Source organism: Nilaparvata lugens, chromosome 12 (genome assembly GCF_014356525.2).
Source record: "Nilaparvata lugens isolate BPH chromosome 12, ASM1435652v1, whole genome shotgun sequence".
Classification (NCBI taxonomy): Eukaryota; Metazoa; Arthropoda; class Insecta; order Hemiptera; family Delphacidae; genus Nilaparvata; species Nilaparvata lugens.
Window position 1 is genome coordinate 32,713,601 of NC_052515.1, and position 21,203 is coordinate 32,734,803.

The 21,203-nt window shown below is 33.7% G+C and overlaps 1 protein-coding gene across 1 annotated transcript in view; it reads left to right on the forward strand.

Moving 5' to 3' along the window:
• Window positions 1-1,934: 1,934 nt before the first annotated feature.
• LOC111061458 overlaps window positions 1,935-21,203 on the forward strand; it is a 79,450-nt gene continuing 60,181 nt past the window's right edge. Inside the window, exon 1 of the mRNA XM_039438560.1 lies at window positions 1,935-1,989. Coding sequence (XP_039294494.1) covers window positions 1,946-1,989 — 44 coding nt within the window. The 5' untranslated portion in view covers window positions 1,935-1,945. The remainder of the gene's footprint in view (window positions 1,990-21,203) is intronic.

A 21,203-nucleotide genomic window follows, 5' to 3' on the forward strand; every position in this document is an offset into this window, starting at 1 on the left:
AAAGGAAGAAGAAAAAACCCTAAACTCCATGTGCATCCTCTCGGGTTGGATCTTAGCCAGAAGAAGGAGGTTTTCAGAAAAATTTGCCTCTTCCAAAATAATCTGTAAGCTACTCCTGATTGGCCTTCAATTTGATAGACTCAATACAATTGGTTGCCTTGGGAATCAGGCTTCCTCGCTTTATAATAGAAAAAATTAAATAAAAAAGAATTCTTATACAAATGTATGGAGTGTTTATCTTAATTGATTTCATAAATAAATCCTAACATGCGATGTTACTATATTCAGTCTTTATATGAGTTTTGTATACTCTTGATTTATCATGCTTTTTTAGATTATAATAATATTATACAAAAATAATGGGTGTCTGTATTTCTATACATCGACTTCCTTTAGTATGCATAACAATCCTTTATGAGTAAATTTTATATAATCCAACCTGTCATATGGGTTGATCGAATAATCAGCTGATTCGCTCAGTATTGATTCTAATAATTATCGATTTATCCAAGATCGACTAATTCTTTTCAAAATGTAAACAAGTACTCTAACCTCAATGTTCATGCATTTTATTTTTTATAATTTTTTATTATTTTTAATAATAAGTAGCCGCTTTATAATTTTTTGATCTTACCAATGGGTTCTCATAATTATTAAATCACAATTATACATGTTTTCTTATCATTGTTGATAATGCTATTACTCCTAATCGCTAATAATACTTGATTTGAGTTGATTTATCCTTTGACTAGGTCTAACCTTCTTTCCAATTTTATAGTTCTATTATATTTCATTAGTTCATTTTAAAATATTTGGTGGTATTAATTTACCACGTGACAACGTGAACCAATCAGAGAAGCCGTCTTTTCAAAAATCCTTCACTGATTGGTTCACATGAAATTAAGCACTGTTAAAATTTAATCGGCTTTTGTGCGATAGGGCCTTCATCTTTAAAAGTTGTGCTGAATGCAAATAATTGATTATTTTCCATTACAGATTCAAAGTTATAGTTTTACGTTTCAATGCTTTCTATTAACTACATGATGGACTGAGTTTTTATTCATTTTTCTTCTACTGTGAATTTTTCAAGTGAAAATATATATTTGCCGGTCTACACTCTAGATTGTATAACATTGGACATAGACCGGATAGTTGCTTTGTGCTCTTATAGCAATAATTAAAGAATAAAATAATCTTATAAGTTTTCTCCACTAAAGCCTAGAATACCGAAGATAAACGTATCCTATTTTTGTACAATTTCCATCTAAATTTGGGAAAGGACCCTCCTAAGGGTCCTAAGGGACTCTTGTCCCTTTCCTAAGCATTCATAGATGAGAATTATATTGTATCTATCAATGTATAAATAAATACATAAATATGAAGTCAAATGTCAATATATTTGTGAAAATATCCATAACAATAAAGAATGTCATAAATTGATAAATAATAAAAGTGTATATTGTACCCAGTCCACATAATTTCAATTCAGAACAAATAACTTCAAGACAAACACGTCTCAAATCGAGGCTGCCATTGGTAGAGAGGAACGAGTGGTGGAGAAACGTATCGACCAATGAGAAAGCGAGAACATTTTGGAGGGAGAGCCATTGGGAGGATCGGAAACGTTGTTCTCATATCTTTCTCCACTTCCATTATAACGTGGACCTCAATAGCCTATGGGTGTTTGATGAATTCTCGAATATCTTGATCAACATTTTATAGTTCTCGTTTGAGTATTTTTTATGGGACTGGGCTCTACTGAAAAAATGTCACCTTACCATTCATTTCATTGCCTTTCGACTTCGTATCCATTGATAGAAAATTCATCCATTATATGAGTATCTAGTAGGCCTATTCAATTAACACTCTATCAAATTATAAACATTTAACAACTGTCTCTAATTTCTCTAAAATATAATTTTATTTTCAGGATCTGATATCCAACATGAGGAATACCAACATAACGACAGCTGATGACAATACTTGTGGGTAAGAAAGTTTTACTTATTAAAAATAAGGTCAATTATCAATAAAATATACATTATTCACATTATTCAATATTACAAAACCAGGCTTCGTGACATAAGCTGCTCCATGTTTCCACTTTATTCCTTATTCTTTATTGATTCATACAATAAGTACATCATAATATATTCATCATTATACTCATTTTGAACAGACAAGCTTGTGAACCGAACAATCTACTTGGAATGAATATAACTAGAATTGACCAACTCAATTTTCATTTATTCATTAGGTTAGCACAAACAATACAAAGATCGGAAAAGAATTATACAGGAAATTGCCCGAAACTTCTTCAATTTCCTAATTTAGTTTCAAATTAACCAAATATTATACATAGATCATGCCATTTCAATTTATACACCAAATCATCAATCTGAAAATACTAGTAGTTCTGTGAACAGTAGACCTCACGCAGTATTCTCATCCACAAGTACCTTATTGAAACTATAGACCTTATGGAAATACAGTAATAGACTGGCTTCTCCACACATCTGTGTAATCACTTGTCAGCTGATTTATGATGAATAATTCTATAGTCTGATTTTTACTGTAATATTGGCGTATGAAGGAGGCTCCTTCTTCCTTTTATATTATCCTTGAAATGCAAAATTTCCAAAAACCTTGTATTTACGTCGACGCGCAATTAGAAAAGGAACATACCTGTCAAATTTCATGAAAATCTATTACTGTACTGCGTTTCGCCGTAAATGCGCCACATATAAAGATAAATGCCAAACCGTTGACTTGAATCTTAGACCTCAATAAATTAGAATAAAACAAATAATTTTAAATTTGGATAGATTGATAATAAACCTTTCTTGAAAACATGAAACAAACTTTGTATTAACAAAATAAAGAATAAAATTGATAGTAGATTGTTACAAAATAAAAAATAAGGTTCATCTGAAGTATATTGGAGAAGAATTTTACAGTAAATCGCTATTTTGATGAAGTTTCACTAAATTGTATAATCAGGATACTAACTATAAATTGCACTGACTATAAATGGTATGGTACATAGTTTACTTTACATTCTACTTCACATTACCTTTTATGAATCAAAATTCTCTAATTAGTGCAAAAACTTCAACATTATAACGTGGACTCATTATATAGAGTTGTGTAGAAAATTATTGAAATACCTTAAAAGGTGGTTGTGGCTTGGTCAAACCGGCTAAAGCAGTTTTGGGCAAATGCCTGTTGTTTTCACCTGGATAGTATTTGTATGTGATTAAATGAATAAAACTTCACATAAGGTGCATCGTAAATCATACTTTAAGAAGGATGTTAGTAAATGGTCATAACATGGTTGTACTTAGATCAGGAACTTGATATGCTTGATTACTTGAAGTCAATTACCTCCCATGTATGTACTCAAATGAAATTACCTCAAATTACCAAATCACATGTACTTGAATCACATGTGCTTAATTATTTCTTATTCTTGATCCTGAGTGCATATAAAGTATGCAGACTTCACTTTAATTTTGACTAGCTAGTCTAAAAAAGGAGAATGTTTTTGAAGAAATTTGACAAGTTAGTGGAAAAATAGAAGGACATTTTCTGAAGAAATTTAATAGCTGCTTAGTTTATGTCCAAACTGAGAATTTAAATCAAGTGTGTTTAATACTTCGCATCTGATCTAACCTGGATGTGCTTTACCATTTTTTATGTTAAATCAGGGAAATAAAAACTAAAATGGACTCTGTAACAACAATGAAACACTGGAATGTGGTCTAAAAATGAAAGGAATTTATTGAAACATTACATAAATATGCTTCAACACCTATGGTGTTATTTTTAGTGTCGATGATCACACTGAAAATGATACCATAGAAGTTGAAACATGTATATAATGTTTCAATAAATTCCTTATATTTTTAGACAACACTCCGGTGTTTCAGCATGGTTAAAAATCACTACAGTCACCAACTACAGTATCTAGAGTCTGTAACAACATATTATCATAGAGAAACGATAGCATAGGTAGATATCCCATGGTATAGGGCGTTTATGTCGCAACTTTTACTGTTATCCCAAGCCTATAGTTCACGTAGTTCTTTCCTATGCAGCTGTGTGACGCTGGTAGTCTCTCAAATTGTGCCGTTCATACACTATCAACCCAACAAAACAGTGAAAATTGACAATAGTCAACAGTAATCGGCTTGAGATAACAGTAAAAGTTGCGACATAAATTCCCTATACCATGGGATATCTACTTACGCTATTGTTTCTCTATGATATTATACTGTAATTTTCGCTGACAGCATGAACAGCCTGCAGGAGCTTGTGAACAAGATGGGAGGCGTCAGTGAACAATATGGCTTGGAAATCAATGTAAACAAAACAAAGTTCATGGTGATAAGTAAGGGAGCAGTGGGAGGATGTGAATTGATGCTTAACACCAAGCCGATAGAGAGGGTGCAACAGTTCACGTATCTGGGAACCTTGATCAATGAGAAATGGGATCATTCTCAAGAGGTAAAATGCAGAATAGAAAAAGCGAGGGCTGCTTTCAATCAGATGGCAAAACTGTTCAAGAGTCACGACCTCAATATGCACATCAAAATCCAACTCCTCCACTGCTACATTTCTCAATACTCTTCTATTAACCAATCTGGTAACGTTTTGGAGCTAGAAAAGGATAGCGCTATCTGTTTTGTCGAATAATAGACAAGGATAGCAACACATACTGCGATTATAACGTGGACCTCACTATATCTCCTTGTATATTTATTCCATCTGTACGAGCAGGTAAATTGATAGAGAAGTAGCCTACCAAAATACCATTCCTTCTCATCTTCCGATAACTATCAAAATAATGATGTTAGAATGCCGTCTAGATGAGAAACAAAACAATTCGCCCTGCAGCAGTTCAGTAAGATCCATTTCAAACCATCTCCGAATTTCACATTCATTGTCAAATTTGTTTCATCTATTATTCGTCTACTGAAATCGGTTTGGAACCGTATTGTTCCGAATCGCTGCAGGCGATTGAAGCGAACTTCTGAATTCATCCAACCGACAAAAATAGATTAAAAGACTCACATTGAAGTAGCAATCTGATTAAAGTAGGAGAAAAGAAGAAGTAGCTTAAAAGAAAAAAAACATACGATGAAGTATTCTAAGAGAAAGATCAGTAGAAAAAATGGAGGAAGAAGAAGAAGAAGAAGAAGAAGAAGAAGAAGAAGAAGAAGAAGAAGAAGAAGAAGAAGAAGACAGGATGGGAGGAGGAGGAGGAGGAGGAGGAGGAGGAGGAGGAGGAGGAGGAGGAGGAGGAGGAGGAGGAGGAGGAGGAGGAGTAGAAGAAGAAGAAGAAGAAGAAGAAGAAGAAGAAGAAGAAGAAGAAGAAGAAGAAGAAGAAGAAGAAGAAGAAGAAGAAGAAGAAGAAGAAGAAGAAGAGAAGAAGAAGAAGAAGAAGAAGAAGAAGAAGAAGAAGAAGAAGAAGAGAAGAAAAAGAAGAAGAAGAAGAAGAAGAAGAAGAAAGAAGAAGAAGGAAGAAGAAGAGAAGAAGAAGAAGAAGAAGAAGAAGGAAGAAGAAGAAGAAGAAGAAGAAGAAGAAGAAGAAGAAGAAGAAGAAGAAGAAGAAGAAGACAACAGAAGTAAGACAAGAGTGTGTGGAAACTGAAAGGACAAAAGAAATCAATCCTGGAAAGAATTCAAGCCCGGAAGGAGACAGAAATTCTATTTTGGAATTTGGAGTGAGAAAAATAGCTTCAAGGCTCCTCAGCCTTCATGAGGAACTTATTTGAAACTGAAATAATTTCTCTTCTCACGTTGTGGGGTCTCACATTGAAGCAGTTGGGCCATATTCAGCATTTTTGGATTTTCTTTTTGTAATTTCAGGTTATGATAAAATAGTTTCACATGAATTTATAAGCTCAAATGGAACTTTATGGTGAATAGAACTTAAGGTGAAAACTATAAGATAGTACCTTAGATGCTTTATAGATAAATAGTACTCTGAATATTATGCTCTACCATAGAGAAACAATAGCTTAAGTATATATCCCATGGTATAGGGAATTTATGTCGCAACTTTTACTGTTATCTCAAGCCGATTACTGTCGATTATTGTCAATTTTTACTGTTTTGTTGGGGGAGAGAGTGTATGAACGGCACAATTTGAGAGACTACCAGGGTCATACTCTGAATATTATGTTCTACCATAGAGAAACAATAGCTTAAGTAGATATCCCATGGTATAGGGAATTTATGTCGCAACTTTTACTGTTATCTCAAGCCGATTACTGTCGATTATTGTCAATTTTTACTGTTCTGTTGGGGTAAGTGTATGAACGGCACAATTTGAGAGACTACCAGCGTCACACAGCTGCATAGGAAAGAACTATGTGAACTATCGGCTTGGGATAACAGTAAAACTTGCGACATATACGCCCTATGCCATGGGATATCTACTTACGCTATTGTTTCTCTATGGTTCTACACACTAAAAGGTTCTACATGATTCTACACACATGACTAGGTGACTAGGTAAATAATAAATCGAATCACAACTTGACATAGGAAACATGATATTCGAAGTCCCTAGATGACTTACACATAGATGAAACTAATATATTTATACGAGAATACGATATACACAGCCAGCAAAGGAAAATGAAATAGTAAAAATTGAATAGAATGAAAATCAAATTTGAAATTGATTCCAATAAGCTTCAGGCTGTCTGGATTGATTGTAGTCATCAAATTTTCATCCTCTCATCTCACTTTTGTTTACACCCTTCTTCTTCTTCTTCTTCTTCTTCTTCTTCTTCTTCTCTTCTTCTTCTTCTTCTTCTACTTCTTCTTCTTCTTCTTCTTCTTCTTCTTCTTCTTCTTCTTCTTCTTCTTCTTCTTCTTCTTCTTCTTCTTCTTCTTCTTCTTCTTCTCTTCTTCTTCTTCTCCTTCTTCTTTTTAATAACATTCCTCTTCTATCGATCTACATTGAATGATTATTGTGTTCCACTTTCATCTTTTTTTGTCGATTCTTCTATGAAATTTGTTGCTCTAAATTCGTTTCAGATTCAGAAAGAGAGACAAAGAAATGTTGATTCTCTTTCTCTTTTTATTCTTTTCTTTTATTGATGCTTGAGGTGGTTGGAATAATTGAAGATCTAGATGTGCAGTCTTGATTGGATATTATATTGATTGCATTTGTGTTCTGTAATTAGATTTATTGATTACTGTTCCATTCAATGTACAGTAGCAGATCAACTCTTCAATTGAATGGGTGATCGAAATGAGAACGTAGACATCCTTACAGTGGCATAATGAAGAAACCCAGAAATAATTTGAAAAGTCGAAAACAATAAACAACATTGAATTTATAATCCTTAATCCCATATATTAATTTATAACTTATGATCTACTCCAATTTAGATATATTTATATAACGAAATTCATGTTTTCAAGTGTTTGATTTGAATCTGTGAAGTGAACAACTACAAGACTCAACCTATTTCGGACTATGTGTAACATTATCTAAATTTGGGAGAAGAATAGCACAAGGTTACCTTATTTTTTCTCTCCCTATCATTTTGATGATGTACTTATTGTATGAATCAATGAAGAATAAAGAATAAAGGTTGAACCTTCATTCATACATGAAAATAATTATAATTATTATTCAACGAGAATCCTAAATAAATGCTGTAAATCACCCCGAAGACTTCTGCTACTGCAGACATTGACAACAGGGCTAACAGCTAGATGGAAATTCGATGAGAACTACTATCCAAAAATTAGTTGCCAGCCCGGGAATCGAACCCGGCACCTCCCAATTGCCAGTCAGGAATGCTTACCCTTACACCAAACTGACAATCTCTGGATAGCAGAGCTCATTTTATACGAAGCCATAGCGGCCAACCAGTTACAGATGAAATTAAATAGAGAATGCATTTATTCAAATGCTAATTAATATATAATTATTATTCAACGAGAATCCTAAATAAATGCTGTAAATCACCCAGAAGACTCAATGTCTGCAGTAGCAGAAGTCTTTTTATTTAGGATTTTCGTTGAATAATAATTATATATTAATTAGCATTTGAATAAATGCATTCTCTATTTAATTCCATCTGTAAATGAAAATAATTCATGTTGTAAAATTTTTCAACTTATCAGGCTGGGTATGGATCAAACTAGCAAATGCTTGTCCTGAACAAATATCAATAAAAATCTGGGTGAAGCCATTTGAAAACTCTAGAACAATGAGAAGTAACATATATTATTTGATTCATACACTTCCAGAAACCTGATTCATCATGCTTCTCATATGTCTGGTTATTTCTATATGTTTTATCAATACCTACTATTACTTTAGTATATAGTATATACTCTATTAGTAATAGTACAGTAGGTATTGGTTCTATGCTACAGAATTTGTGTTTCTAGCTCTATGCTAGTTAGAACTGAACCCTGCATTAGAAGCCCAAAATTTGAAAACCAATTTTCCAATATTGTAACTTCTATTGAATTGAAAATAGCGTCAAAAACAGAAAAATAGGAAGTCATTATTTTCTTCCTTCGCCAAATCACTGCTAAATCTAGGTTTTCATACATCAGTATCAGTGTCCGCATCAGATTCAGTGCAAATATTCATTCCACGAGTTTAAATGGAACTATTCACACTTAGCCCGATGGAACTATTCAAAGTGCGGTGATATTAAGTGCAAAATTTGACTATAATTTGGTATTTTAATCATTCTGAATTCAAAATTTCTAGCTAATATATATTCTTGGATAGAAATTTGAACTTTAAATTTCCTCAGTAAGAACATAACCTATTTTTTCGGACATTTCATTATTTATCAACATTTGGGAACAGAATAGTTTTAGCCTGTTGTTCTATCCCGATCATATTCATATGATTTGTAATTATATCAACATATGAATAAATAAATAAACTAGTTTGAATAGTCTCATTTGAACTCTTGGGAAAAGGAACAGAAGTAGACTATGGTTGAAAAACACTTCTGAAACCAAGTTGGAAAAGGAACAAAGATAGGGTTGAAAGAAGAGAGGAGAAAAAACAAGCTGCAGTCTGTCATGGTCCAATAATTTAGTTGCACACTTCTAACCAACAGAAGCATCACCACAAAATCTTATTTCAATATCTATTCTTCAACCACAAAAAGCAATTACACAAAAAACCAACCTCTAGCAAACTCTTTTCTGATTCGATTTGTCTTTCCACTGCTTCTCTTCACCCTTTCTCCTCAGTTTCTATCTATTTCTCCTCTCTTGGAGTGATCCGTGATCTAGTGGATAGAGTGCTTGCGTAGCAGCACAGAGATCCCGGGTTCAAACCCTCTCATTACCAAAAGTTTTTTAACCAGATCTCTCCCGTGTTATCGGATGGGCACGTTAACTGTCGGTCCCGGCTGAAGTATGACAGTCGTAAGGCCCATTGACGGCTTAAATTATATATTCAGGCGGTGGGACCTTCCCGCAAGGGACTCCCCACCAACAGAAGCCATACGAATTTACTTTTTTTCTCCTCTCTTTTATCATCATTTTCTTTCATTCTATGTCTTGTGTCTTCTCTCATCCCATTGCCTCTGTCCTGTTAATTCATCTCATTATGCTCCTCCATTTCCTCTACATATTCCACGTACTATTTTCTTCTGGTTCCATTTTCGTGTTTCGGATGGACACGTTAAGCCGTCGGTCCCGGCCAAGGATGGTATATAGCATATATTCATAGTATATGTCATATATTAGTATGGTCTATACACTATTCTTGGTTCCTGGCTGCCTGAAAAGCAGTCGTTAGGTCGTTTCAGAAGCCCTGAAATTGATCAGTTGCGACCTGAAAACTCTGGCACCAGACCTGAGCCAGCCAGGTCACTCGATATTATTATTATTGTTATCTTCTGGTTCCATTTCTCCCACTATTTACTCATTTGCCCTGTGAATCGATCCTCAGCCTCATCTTTTAGAGTATTTCAGGATCTTTCAAGAGTCTAGACTTTGAAGAGGCTTGTAGAGTATTTTAGACTCTCTGATGAGTATTGTAGAGTATTTTAGACTCTCTGATGAGTATTGTAGAGTATTTTAGACTCTCTGTTAAGTATGGTAGAGTATTTTAGACTCTCTGATGAGTATTGTAGAGTATTTTAGACTCTCTGATGAGTATTGTAGAGTATTTTAGACTCTCTGTTAAGTATGGTAGAGTATTTTAGACTCTCTGATGAGTATTGTAGAGTATTTTAGACTCTCTGATGAGTATTGTAGAGTAATTTAGACTCTATGAAGAGTATTGTAGAGTATTTTAGAGTCTCTGAAGAGTATTTTAAACTCTCAGAAGAGTCTTGTAGAGTATTTTAGACTCTCTGAAGAGTATTGTGGAGTATTTTAGACTCTCTGAAGAGCGTTGTCGAGTATTCTATACTCTTTGAAAAATATTGTATTTTAAAGCCTACAGTATTTCACTCCACGTCCATTTGTCGATTACTGTTTTTATGGTGTATCAGAAACGTGCAATCGATAGATCACTCTAACCATAGTTTAAGACCATATTTTAGACTCTCTGGAGAGTATTGTAGAGTATTCTAGACTCTTTGAAAAATATTGTGGAGTATTTTAGGGCTCTACAGTATTTTAGAGCCTCTACTGTATTTTAAAGCCTCTACAGTATTTTAGAGCCTCTACAGTATTTTAGAGCCTCTACAGTATTTCACTCCACGTCCATTTGTCGTTTACTGGTTTTATGGTGTAAAGAAAACGTGCAATCGATAGATCACTCTAACCACAGTTTAAGACCATCATTAGTAACGGTTGACTACTGGTTCAGGAGTTCGATTCCTTGGATTTATTTCACTTTTTTTCTGTTCCCCGATTTATGGACGTTTTTTCTGCTATCTATCCTTTGGATCACTGATCTTCTGAACGAACTGAAAGCAGAATGCGTGACGAATTATAGAGTGAAACAGAATCGATGAAAAAAGAAGAGAGATTCACAGAAAATGAGAAATTTTAACAGTTAGTTTCAAAAGAAGACGAAAATTTAGAGGACAATAGAACAACATCACGATATAAATCCAAGATTCAAGTCAACGTATTTGCATTTATCTTAATGTTCATATTTATGTTCCGCATTTACGGCGAAACGCAGAAATAGATTTTCATGAAATTTGAGAGGTATGCTCCTTTTTGAAACAAGACAGAAAGCTGTATGTTTATTAAGAATTTTTCTAGACATTTTAAATTGATAAATCATTTATTTTTTTGAGAAAACATAACAACAGGTCAATGTAGCTTACAGAGCTCGAGGTCCACTGTTCACAGAACTACTAGTTATGACTAAATTAAATCATACAATGTGAATCTTCGATTCTTTTATATCATCAACTAATGATTAATACGTCAATCAATTTCGACTTCTATCAATGGAGTTTATAGCCTATAATTTATTGGAAAACGTTTTATTATTAATTTTACCATACAATTACCTAGTAATAAAATAACCCTAATTATTTACAATACATTGTATTATCAGGTAATGAAAAAAACTCTCGAGTATTGATGATTCTATGTGCCGGTTGCTCAAAAGCCAGTTAAATTTTAATCGTGATTAATTCTTCGAAAAAAATATACCAATTGATACCAATCAGATAGATTTTTCTGAGAAAAATTCTTCTCTGATTGGCTCTTGCGGAATTTAATCGGTATTGATAGTTAACAAACTTTTGTGCAACGGGGTGTATGAGTTATAAATGCGAATGTTATATGCTACTCTGCTTGTTTACCGAACGCAGTGAGGTCTATGTTTTAACTTGGATTTTCTTTTGTCTGTCTATATGTATGTAACGCATTTACGGCCAAACATGTTGATGGAATTCTATGAGATTTGGCAAAAATATTCCTTTTTTCACTGAGCGTCGATGTATATACAAGGTTTTTTGAAATTTTGAATTTTAAGGATAATATGGAAGGAAAAGGAATTTCCTATATATTCCGATATCACTATATATTATCATCTACTCTGAAGATAGGATTAATCAGACTGTAGAATTATTTATAATCAATATTGACAAGTGGATTATTCATTGCATGCATTACACAGATGTCTGGCCGTGCCTATTTTTATAAGGTGGGGTTTCAATATTTTCTATGATGCGTGCCCATCAGTATCAATATTCTCACTTTTGAAAAAAATCAATGGTGATTGAGAATAGAATAAAACATGATTGAATGAATTAAATAATGCAGAGGAGAATATATAATATTCTTGATAAAAAAAAATGATTTTAAAACAGTCGAGGAGTATTTTTATCAGATGGAAAGATTATCACGGGACTGGATAAATTATCATATGCGATACAAATTCAAACGTGAACTGAGTTTCTGATCTTGGAGAAAACAAATAACAGTTTTTAAGAGTAAATTATGATTCAACTGTTAATTGTGATTTAACTGAATCAACTAGAACAGGTGAAACTTGACACTTCACACAACAGACACTTGTGGGTGAGAAAACTGCGTGAGGTCTACTGTTCACAGAGCTACTAGTATTGATGATACATTGAAACACTTGGTATTGTATTCAGCACAAATATATCATGAGCAGTGAAATAGACTATAGTGAGGTCCACGTTATAATGACAGTGGATAAAGATAGGAGAATAGCGATGCCGATTCTCTGCATTAATTAATTATATTTCTACACTGTTAAAAACATAATTGGCATCGTTGTGGACCTAGAAAAGGATAGTACCACCGGCTTTGTCGAATGATAGACAAGGATAGCAAAACCAAAGTTGAACAAATACTGTCATTATAACGTGGACCTCACTATAGTTCTTCTCATTACCATATCAATTTCTTTATTTAGATTTTAGATAGGGTATAGGTTTCAGTATTTGTACAATCACATCATTACATTATGGAAAAACGTATATTATACACTTTGATTAATGGTAGCATACCCACACAAAGTGAGTGAAATAGAATACTTGTGACAAGAGAGAAGAAGAGACCACAAAAAAGAGAAAGAGAATGAAAAGTAAACAGGACGGTGAAGAGATGTGGGTAGCAAGGTCGCAAGAGCGTTTACCGAGGAGGTTTCAAAACAGAATCTCCTAATCGGGAAACGTAGACTGTGTGTAGGTTTCACAAAGAAAATGACGCCAGAACACAAGAAAATAGAGAAAAAATGTTTAGTAGAGAGGACGTTGAACATGGAGCAAGAGCAAGAAAGTGAAGAGACAGAAGAATTTGAGGAATAAAAGAAGACGAGGAGGGAAGAGAAGGAGATTGATTGATTGATTGATTGAGAACTTTATTTATTTAGATTACAATATATACTGGCTTAAACACTTATATACAATAGCTTACAATACAGCAAAATTATAGATGAATTTACATAATATGGACTAAGAAAATAATTATTGAACTGTATATGATATGAAAAAGCAATTTGTAATATAATAACTATAGATAATTATATTGTTATGCATCTACATAAATTGGCGGAGATTTGGACATATCAATGTCCATTCTTCGGAAAGAATATTGAAAATATCCTCCCCACTAACTCTCCACCAAAACGTTAATTTCATTAATTAAACTAAGGATTAATGGAAATATTGTAAAAGTTTTAATTAATATGAATATTTAAGAGAAAAACAAAAATTGATAAAGAAAAATAATTATATAGGTAGATAAGATCAAGTTATTGATTAATAAAATGAAGTAGGCTGAAAGTAGATCAGGAGGAAAATGAGGAGGAAGAGGCGGAGGTGGAGGAAGAGGAGGAGGGGGAGTAGGAGGAGGAGGTGGAGAAGAAGAAGAAGAAGAAGAAGAAGAAGAAGAAGAAGAAGAAGAAGAAGAAGAAGATGATGATGATGATGATGATGATGATGATGATGATGATGTTGATGACGATGATGATGATGATGATGATGATGATGATGATGATGATGATGATGAGATGATGATGATGATGATGATGAGATGATGATGATGATGATGATGATGATGATGATGATGATGATGATGATGATGATGATGATGATGATGATGATGATGATGATGATGATGATGATGATGATGATGATGATGATGATCATGATCATGATGATCATGATGATGATGATCATGAAGATGAAGGTGATTAGAACTGACAAAAAATATGTGAATATCAAGTTTTGATCTACTCCATTCTTCTTCAAAATGAAGAGATAATAATTAAGAGAGTGTGGGAAGATGTTTATCGAAGGCTTTTGAGATGTTTAATAACCTTAATTTTTTGGTCATTAGATAGTCATTAATATGACGATAAAAATTGAAAATGTTGGGAGAATTTCATAATACATCGAAAATTTTGAAAAAGTCTGGGATTTAGATTCTCTCAAAACTCCTGAGAATTTCTTCTCGCGTTTGTTGTGTTTGATGTCGAAAAGGTATAAATAAAAATCAATTGAAGATTCATGTCAAAAATCAGTGTGATAGTACTTTAATGAGACATCACTCAAAACTGTCACCATTTCTTGTATCTAACATCAATGGTCCCCATTCGACCAACTATGACAGATTAAAGTGAATATTGCTATAGAGGTACTTGCAAGCAAGTAGTAATAATTGGCCTCGCAACGTTTGAAATGCTAGCTAATTACTGTAGGATGGTGAGAAAGTCTTTAGGATTTAATTCTCATGAAATCTGAGCCGAGTTTTCATTTCTAATTACCTCTTGTAGGCCTAGCAAGGAGACACCAGATAACATCGTAAAATGAGGGTCGGCAGCGTGTAAAATGTGTGTTCTTCGTCATACCGTTGTGACACCTATACAAGAGAGAGACACCAACATGGTATACGTATAAGTAGTCTCACAGTACATGAGGGCGACAGAGAATATATACGAAGGGACTATTTAAAAGACACTAGAAAGTACGAGTCATAAAAGACACTTCAACCACATTTTGGTCATGTTACAATGGTTACTATGTAGAGTGTATTGGAACACAGAGTATTAGTGGAAACAATAAAATTTAAATTAATTTAGAATTGAGAAATTCTGATAGTTTAGAGTAAATCTGACACTAGAAAGTACATAGTAGACACTACATTCACATAATATTCCTGTTACAATGGTTACTATGTAGAGTGTATTGGGACACAGAGTATTAGTGGAAACAATAAAATTTAAATTAATTTAGAATTGAGAAATTCTGATAGTTTAGAGTAAATCTGAGTAAATCTGACACTATAAAGTACATAGTAGACACTACATTCACATAATATTCCTGTTACAATGGTTACTATGTAGAGTGTATTGGAACACAGAGTATTAGTGGAAACAATAAAATTTAAATTAATTTAGAATTGAGAAATTCTGATAGTTTAGAGTAAATCTGACACTAGAAAGTACATAGTAGACACTACATTCACATAATATTCCTGTTACAATGGTTACTATGTAGAGTGTATTGGAACACAGAGTATTAGTGGAAACAATAAAATTTAAATTAATTTAGAATTGAGAAATTCTGATAGTTTAGAGGAAATCTGAGTGGGCTACAGTCAGCCACAGACAGCGTGGGCAAAGAAACAAGTGGATTCAAAGCTCGCTGGAGCCATACTATTATAAATAGTTGGCAGCTGATTTATACAAAATAATAATCTGGAAAGAAATGATTGAGGAGAATGAGAAGGGAAGGAGAATGAGGGGAGTAGTATAGATTATTGACCGAACGTAGTGAGATCTAGGTTTCAACTCGGATTTTCTTTTGTCTGTCTGTATGTTACACGATTACGGCCAAACGCGTTGATAGAATTCGATGAGATTTGGCATGAATATTCCTTTTTCAAGTGCGCGTCGATGGTTATACACAAGGTTTTTTAAAATTTTGCATTTTAGGGATAATATGAAAAGAAAAGGAATTCCTCCATACTCTGATATCACTATATTATCTTCCACTTTGAAGATAGGATCAATCAGACTATGGAATTATTCATTTAATCAATCAGCTGACAAGTGGATTATTCATTGCATGAATGGTTACAATAACAGTTTTTCTACTGAAAGAACATCATATTATCATCTACAAAGGATTTGCAATTTACCCCTTTACATCTTTTACCACTCTGAACCTTACCTTAAGAAGTTATTTACGCTTCTACTCCACTCCCATCGGCTCTTGACGAATAATTTGCTTCTCTCTCATTGGTTGGTTTGTGATTGGTCGAATCCTACTCTCACTCCTCTGTCGACTCTTATTGGCTGTTAGCATGTTAGCGGAATCGCTACTCCGCCATTGGTTCAAAGTCATCATCATACTTCTTCTTCTTCATGTACCGTCCCATGGCGGAGGTTGGCTATCATGATGGCGATTTTAATTTTATTTACAGCTGCTCTGAATAGGTCATTGGATGTACCCTGGAACCAATCCCTTAAGTTGCGCAACCAAGATATTCGTCTTCTGCCACTGATCTCTTGCCTGTTATTTTTCCTTGCATAATAAGGTGCAATATTTAATATTTCTTTCCTCTCATTATGTGACCTAGATACTTTAACTTTCGTTCCTTAATTTCACCTATGAGCTCTGGCCTTTTCTCCATTCTTCTGAGAACCTCTTCATTTGTTACATGGTCTGTATATGAGATTATCAGCATTCTGCGGTAGGTCCAAAACTCAAAGGCTTGAATTCTCTTTTCACATAATTTATTCAAGGTCCATGCTTCCATGCCATATAACAGAACTGGAAACACGAAACACTTAAGGAGACAGATTCGGAGATCCATTTTTATATCTCTTGATATCAGTAACAGTTTTTAAGAGTTAATTATGATTCAACTGTGAATTGTGATTTAACTGAATCAACTAGAACAGGTGACATCAGATACTTGTGGATGAGAAAACTGCGTGAGGTCTACTGTTCATCTTATCTATTCACTCATTCTCTTCACATTACACAGATGTCTGGCCGTGGCTATTTCTATAAGGTGGAATTTCAATATTTTTTATGATTCGTGCCCATCAGTATCAATAGTCTCACATTTGGGAAACGAATTTAATAGGTGATTGAAAATAGAATAAAACTTGATTAAATGAACTCGATAATGCTGAAGAAATTATAATATTCTTGATTGAAAAAAATTAGTTTTGAAATAGTTGAGAAATATTTTTATCAGATGGAAAGATTATCACGGAACTGGATAAATTATCACATGTGATAAAAATTCAAACGTGAACTGAGTTTATTAACATAAGTGAGTTTTTCATCTTGGAGAAAACAAATAACAGTTTTTAAGAGTAAATTACGATTCAACTGTGAATTGTGATTCAACTGAATTAACTAGAGCAGGTGACATCAGATACTTGTGGATGAGAAAACTGCGTGAGGTCTACTGTTCACAGAACTACTAGTAAATAATTGATTTGGAAATTTAAAATTTTCAGATTGAGTTGTGCGTTTCATAAAAAAATATGTTTGTTCATAAGAAGAAGCCTGGAATATGCAAGAATAAATCTTGAAGTACATAGATATTTTCTTGTTCTTATAGATCTTCTTGTAACTTATCTTTTGCAGACATTCACACAATATCGGGGCACCGAGCTTCGCTCATTATTTTTATTTATTGATAGACAAATAATATTTACACAATTCTCTAAAATGATCGTATTTATATTTTACAGCTGGCTATACGTCAGCTTATGAATTTCGGGGATGCGATATTTTGATTTTCCACAGAATCACTCGCTCACTTTTTACCATCCACAGACGACGAAAGTCTCAGCTGTTTCAGCCAAGGATTGATTATCCTTTTAATGTCGTTCAGCGAGTTTTCCCAAGGATGAGACCTAGTGCAATCGAATTTTTATATAATAAACCTACTATGTTCCAAATTTCGTGAAAATCGTTTGAGCCGTTTTGGAGATCCGTTGAACATAAATAACCACTTTTTACAATCCACAGACGACGAAAGTCTCAGCTGTTTCAGCCAAGGATTGATTATCCTTTTAATGTCGTTCAGCGAGTTTTCCCAAGGATGAGACCTAGTGCAATCGAATTTTTATATAATAAACCTACTATGTTCCAAATTTCGTGAAAATCGTTTGAGCCGTTTTGGAGATCTGTTGAATAAATAACCAGATATAAATATACAGAAATTGCTCGCTCAATATGATTATATGCTTCTTGTTTTGTTTATGTCGATTTTCTTGCTCTCTCTTCTTCTTTCTCTTCATCTTCATCTTCTACTTCTTCTTCATCTTCTCCTTCCTATTCATGCATCTTCTATTTCTTTCAGAAAGGTAATAGAAAGGCGCATATTAAGGGATATAAAAACAGAAGGAATTGAATAAAGAGAAATAGATTGGAAGGAATGAAGAATAAGCGGATAGAAGTGGCATGAATGGAACAAGCAATCTATATTAGTTTGAATCTCCAACCAACTAATCAGTAACCAAGAATTTGCTAGCTGGAAAACTTCAATAGTATCAAAGAAAATAGAAAGAAGTGTATCTCCTCTGATAGTACACAGGTGATTAAAAGAAACTAGTATCATAGACAGATAGAATAAATAATCTCAAATTTTTTGCTAGTATCTACATCGACTAACATTTTTCTATAGTCTCTTGACTATCTAGGCCTCCTTATCACATACCAAGTGATTCAAAAAGGACTTTACAATAATAAGAAAACAAAGATATTGTCAAATTTCACTAAAAATTTATTTATCTTTAATATCTAAATTTAATATCTTTGTTTTCTTATTATGGAGAGATTTCACAACATCACCATCAATTCTACTAATTTTATTAAAGGACTTTACAACTTTGAAAATTCACATAAATCTTATCAAACAAGGTACACAGCTGGTTTTGGTGTAGTTTTAGATGATAATTAACTTATTATTTATACGTTTATTCGAATTAATTTTCAAGACTACTGAACATCAATCAGTGTTGATAAATTGGTTGAGAATCAAAGTTTTCGTCAGTCACACAGAGTTGAATCAGTGGTAAATCTCACAGGTTGAAACATAATCGGTGTGTGGGTTTGGCACGCCTTCTGCCCACCAGACCGAGCAGTCGGAAAGAGATCAAATTCCCTGATAGATACGGGACTAGGAGAAGACTATGGAGAAGTCATTCCCATCGCTGTTTAGTAGTTGAAGCTGAACAGTCATAGTTATTAAGTATGTTCTACAACTACTGTCACCACTGTTATTATTGTAGATATTATTTAAATACATAGTATAATTCAGCTCTTGAGTAGAAAGTAGTACATTTCACACAATGAACTGAACATGGATACAAATTGTTCATTTTTTACAATTATTACATGGTACTACTGATTCTTCACTTGCAGAATAGTATCTTACGTCACATGGTCGGGAAGGGGCCTCTTGCAGGCGATAATGATGTTTCTAGTCGAGGCGTTAGCCGAGACTATAATTTCATTCGAGTACTGCAAAATACATTCACGTCCAAGTAGCGTACACTATTTTTTGTCATGATAATTTATAGAAGAATAGTTGAGAAATAGAAAACATTACCTGCTTGTGCTGAAGCTACTGCATGCATCCTATGAACATATCCTAGTTCACAAATTCCGAATCAGGAATGGAGTGCTTAAGGTGGTTTTTTGTAGCAGTTTTGCTGTTCCTATTTTGGAACTAGGAAACATACTAGACTGTAACATATGGTTTAATTACAGTAGAGTATGCTGTAATGAGAATCATATGTTTATTATTTTTCGCCCCACTTGGATGTAATGAGCTGGTTTACGTGCGTCATATGGTGGCCAAAAGTGATTGTTTTCCGACCAGGCCGGTAAAACTTTACGGCCCTAGGGCTGTAAAATGACCTTGAATAACAGCTGATTCTGATTTGATATGAACGGGTTTACAAAATAGTTTATGAAACAGAATCAGTTTATGCTTCTAGAATTGAATAAAGTATTTTGCAATAAGATACTATCATTTCATTTGGATGAATGAAATACAAATAAGATATTATAAACTACTCAAATTCAATTTTCAGAGTATAATAGAATCTAACCTCAAACCTCATAGTACTAGAGATGTGTCGTTCGGTCATGACCCGTTCGAATTGAACGGATCATTAAGGTGAACGAGTGATCCGGATCACATTTATTCAAAAAACCCGTTCATTTGACCCGTTCATCAACTGGGGTAAACCCCTGTTTTTACACATCAACTGTGGTGAACCTTTTTTTTTTTTTTTTTTTGCTTTTTTTAACGGGTCGCAACGGGTCGCGACAGTGAACGTGAACGACTGACCTGAATCAGTAAAGTGATCCGAACTTCCCATCTCTACATAGTACTGCGTTTATCACAAAACCTGGTGGATAGTTTTGGAACTACTTGGGCAATATCCATGGTGCTGAACGTTTTAACAAATAGTTTATGAAACAGAATCAGTTTATGCTTCTAGAATTGAATAAAGTATTCTGCAGTAATATACTATCATTTTATTTGGATGAATGAAATAGAGGTAAGATATCTTTTCTTCTATATTAATAAGAGAGAGTGGGGTTGTGTTTGTTCGCATCAAAACAGTCAACTTGTGGATTGCATACCGGAAAAACGGGAATGATTTAGATCTCCAAATTTTGAACATAGATTCTAAAAATATCAATCTCGTGCACCTGAAGCCCAAATTTCTATTTTCCTTCTAGATTTTTCAGAATATTAATGTTCAAATTCATTCATGCTACCGTAGGCTAATTGAAGTTCCATAGCCCAAAGTGTGTATTTTTATCAGCAGGTTATAAGACTACCATTTACGAACGTCTATGTAGCGCAGCGGTAAGGAGCTTGCTTACGAGCGATGGTACCTCGGTTCAAATCCCCGATGCTTCCCATTTTTTTGTTCTTAATTTTTTCCCTCGAAACGTATTATTATCAATTATTTTTTGAAGGAATTTGTTTTCATTACTATTGAACTTGGATTTTATCAAATAATTATTTTCAATGTAAAATTTTGCCACCAGTACAAATGAATTGGACATAGTCTTCATGCTGTAGGCCTATAATTTATTGAATTTCATAAGAAAAACATGAATAGATCACAATAAAATGAGTAATAATTTATATTCTTCGTTATAATGTAGGCTACTATCAGACACGAATTCCCAGTGAAACGAGTATTTTAGGTATTTTTTTTGGAATTGGAAACAAAAGGCTGCCTGATTCAAATTGAGGAG